Below are 2,500 nucleotides of genomic sequence, written 5' to 3' on the forward strand. Positions count from 1 at the left end.
TTTCTCACTTCATCTACTTTTGATTCGTCGATTTCGCTACCATCCGTGTTTTCCACTGGTGCAGCCTCTTCAAAAAACTCCTGAAAAAAAAATTGAAAAGTGACCTTTGATTAGGCGCTTTTACCTGATCGACTCTTCCGATGGTTGATGGGAAAAAATGACGTCATAATGTAACTACGTAACGACCGTGACAAATCAAAAGGCAAGCGGAAACGATAAGTGTTTTTAACACCTATCCTTTCCGCTTATCTTTTGATTTGTCACGGTCGTTACGCAGTTACTGCCGGATCTCCCTTCACAAAATGTTAACAAAACATACCAGGAAAACCTTAGTTTTTTTATCCAACTGATCTTCCAAGCCATTCAAGTCCTCGGGTGGTGGCGAAGGTATGCTATTTTGCCGAAGCTGTCAACAGAAAATGAAAACGGGAAGATTGTCGCAAATTTAGATGTAACAGGATCAAACAAAACAACAGCAACTTTATTTATAATTCAATCAACGTTGTTAAAGTCACACGATCGGCAAATTTCCGTCAAATCAAAAAGGTTCAACAGAAACATACATGGATTCAACAAACAACATCAAAGGTGAGAGCACAAAACCATGGAGTACCCTATGCAGTACCTAAATGACCTGTAATGAGCTAAAATAAAAGATAATTTGCAGCTCTGAGGGCACTGCAACATGTTTGCTGTACAAAGGTTAAAAACATTCCACTCTGCACTTTCTGGTACAGGGATGGCGCAGTGGTGAGAGCACTCGCCTCCCACCAATGTGGCCCGGGTTGGATTCCCGGACTCGGCGTCATATGTGGGTTTAGTTTGTTGGTTCTCTACTCTGTACCGAGAGGTCCTCAAAAACTAAAATTTGATTTGATTTGCGTTAACTTGTTAATTTCAATTTGCAGTGTCCCCGATTAGTGCTCTACAGCGCTAGAAGATCAGACACTTAAATAAAGTTCCTTTCCTTCCCTTTTAACCGATCATAACCTCGTTTCTGAGCAAGTTGAAAAATTTCATTGTGCACTCTGAACCAAAGAAAACACTGTGGGAAGAATAACATATTTATAATCTTCTCTTCATTTTTACCTGCTCTAATTAAGATTTTATCGTTGACAAGCGAAGCCTTGATATTTGTACAGTTTAGCTTTAAAACAAAGGAAAACCATGCAAGGGTCTTTTCACAGTTTGTTTCTGCCTTTAAGGCCACTTTCGTAATTGCTGTAGCGTTGCCTGACAACGCAGAATTGATGTTTTCCGCTCCCCAAACCTCTTTTGTCTTTCTCTTTGATTGTAAGCCATTTAAGTAGGTCATTGTAGCTCATTGTAGCTCATTGTAGATCATTGTAGTAGGTCATTGTAGGTCACTCCTTGTTTTAGTAACTACGACTTTTTTTTACTTACAGGCTGTAAATAAACAAGAAGCGGACTTGACTTACCACTTTCCCCATTAAACTAGTGAAGCTGAATAAGCTCGATTCTAAGTCATCGCTTAATGTCTCAACTTCCTTATCCGCGTCAGTGCTCTTTGTCATTATTTTTGCAGCTGTTTTGAATCTTAAAAATCTCTGCATATCGTCGCAAAGAACTCCTGCTTTGGTGCTCTGCAATTGAAATATAACACTGTTTTAAATCCCCAATTTTCCTTTGATCTGTGACAATAATTCTCTAATTTGCTTTTTAGTCCAGTTATCTTCCTTCGGGGAGAACTTGATTTTTTGTCATCACTAACGGAGTAACGTCTACAACAGTTAATTTTGCATCCCTATCGTTTAGCAATGATAATCGTAAACCGTCACTATCTTCCAAAACGATCTAATTTTTTAATTCCTAATGGAACTCCTACCACCCGTCGAGGGTCGGCGGTGGAAAGGGGAAACACTTGATGTTTTATTTCCTGAAATTGATCGTTTCAGAGGAGAAAAATTGTTTGTAGAAATTACCGCACAGTCGTCTAGTGTCTCAAAATTGCACGTGATACCTTCAGTTTCTGGTGATGTTTTTCATTTTCCCTAAATACTTTGTCAAGCAAAGGAGTATTGTGACTTACCCTGTCGATTTTAGAATTGGTGAGTTCGTTAAATTCCAAAGAATCCAGGTTTTCTGTGACACTGGGACGTAGATCTTTCGCCTGAAATAAACGAAAATGTAAAATGAAGAGAACTGTATCTTTGAACTGCGACCTTCCCCACTCCCGGTAGAGTTAAGGCAGCTCGTTTTATTTCCAATTAGCTTTTCGAATACATGAAAAATGTTGTAGTTATCTCTCAATGAACCTGTTCGAGCTATTAACAAAGAGTTAAATAGAGGTGTTGCTGCCAGAATGTTTTTCAGACTTACCATTAGTGCCCACAGAATGTCTTTACATTTCTTTTGCAACCTATCTATCTGATCGCAAATAATTCGAAAATCGCGCACATCATTTGGCTCAAAGACAAGTTTCTTCAGGTCCTTCATAGTGCGTAGATCGTAGGTATGAACTTTGTTTCAAACTTCTTGT

At 38.9% G+C, this 2,500-nt stretch overlaps 1 protein-coding gene across 1 annotated transcript in view; it reads right to left on the reverse strand.

Moving 5' to 3' along the window:
• Positions 1-2,500, reverse strand: part of LOC138043981 (uncharacterized) — a 2,847-nt gene that overhangs the window by 287 nt on the left and 60 nt on the right. Inside the window, exons 1-5 of the mRNA XM_068890526.1 lie at positions 2,341-2,500; positions 2,051-2,131; positions 1,440-1,604; positions 320-406; positions 1-80 (exon numbers count right to left, since the gene is read on the reverse strand). The exon at positions 1-80 is cut by the window's left edge and continues 287 nt beyond it; the exon at positions 2,341-2,500 is cut by the window's right edge and continues 60 nt beyond it. Coding sequence (XP_068746627.1) covers positions 1-80; positions 320-406; positions 1,440-1,604; positions 2,051-2,131; positions 2,341-2,457 — 530 coding nt within the window. The 5' untranslated portion in view covers positions 2,458-2,500. The remainder of the gene's footprint in view (positions 81-319; positions 407-1,439; positions 1,605-2,050; positions 2,132-2,340) is intronic.

This window comes from Montipora capricornis, chromosome 3 (assembly GCF_036669925.1).
Source record: "Montipora capricornis isolate CH-2021 chromosome 3, ASM3666992v2, whole genome shotgun sequence".
In the NCBI taxonomy this organism is placed as follows: domain Eukaryota; kingdom Metazoa; phylum Cnidaria; class Anthozoa; order Scleractinia; family Acroporidae; genus Montipora; species Montipora capricornis.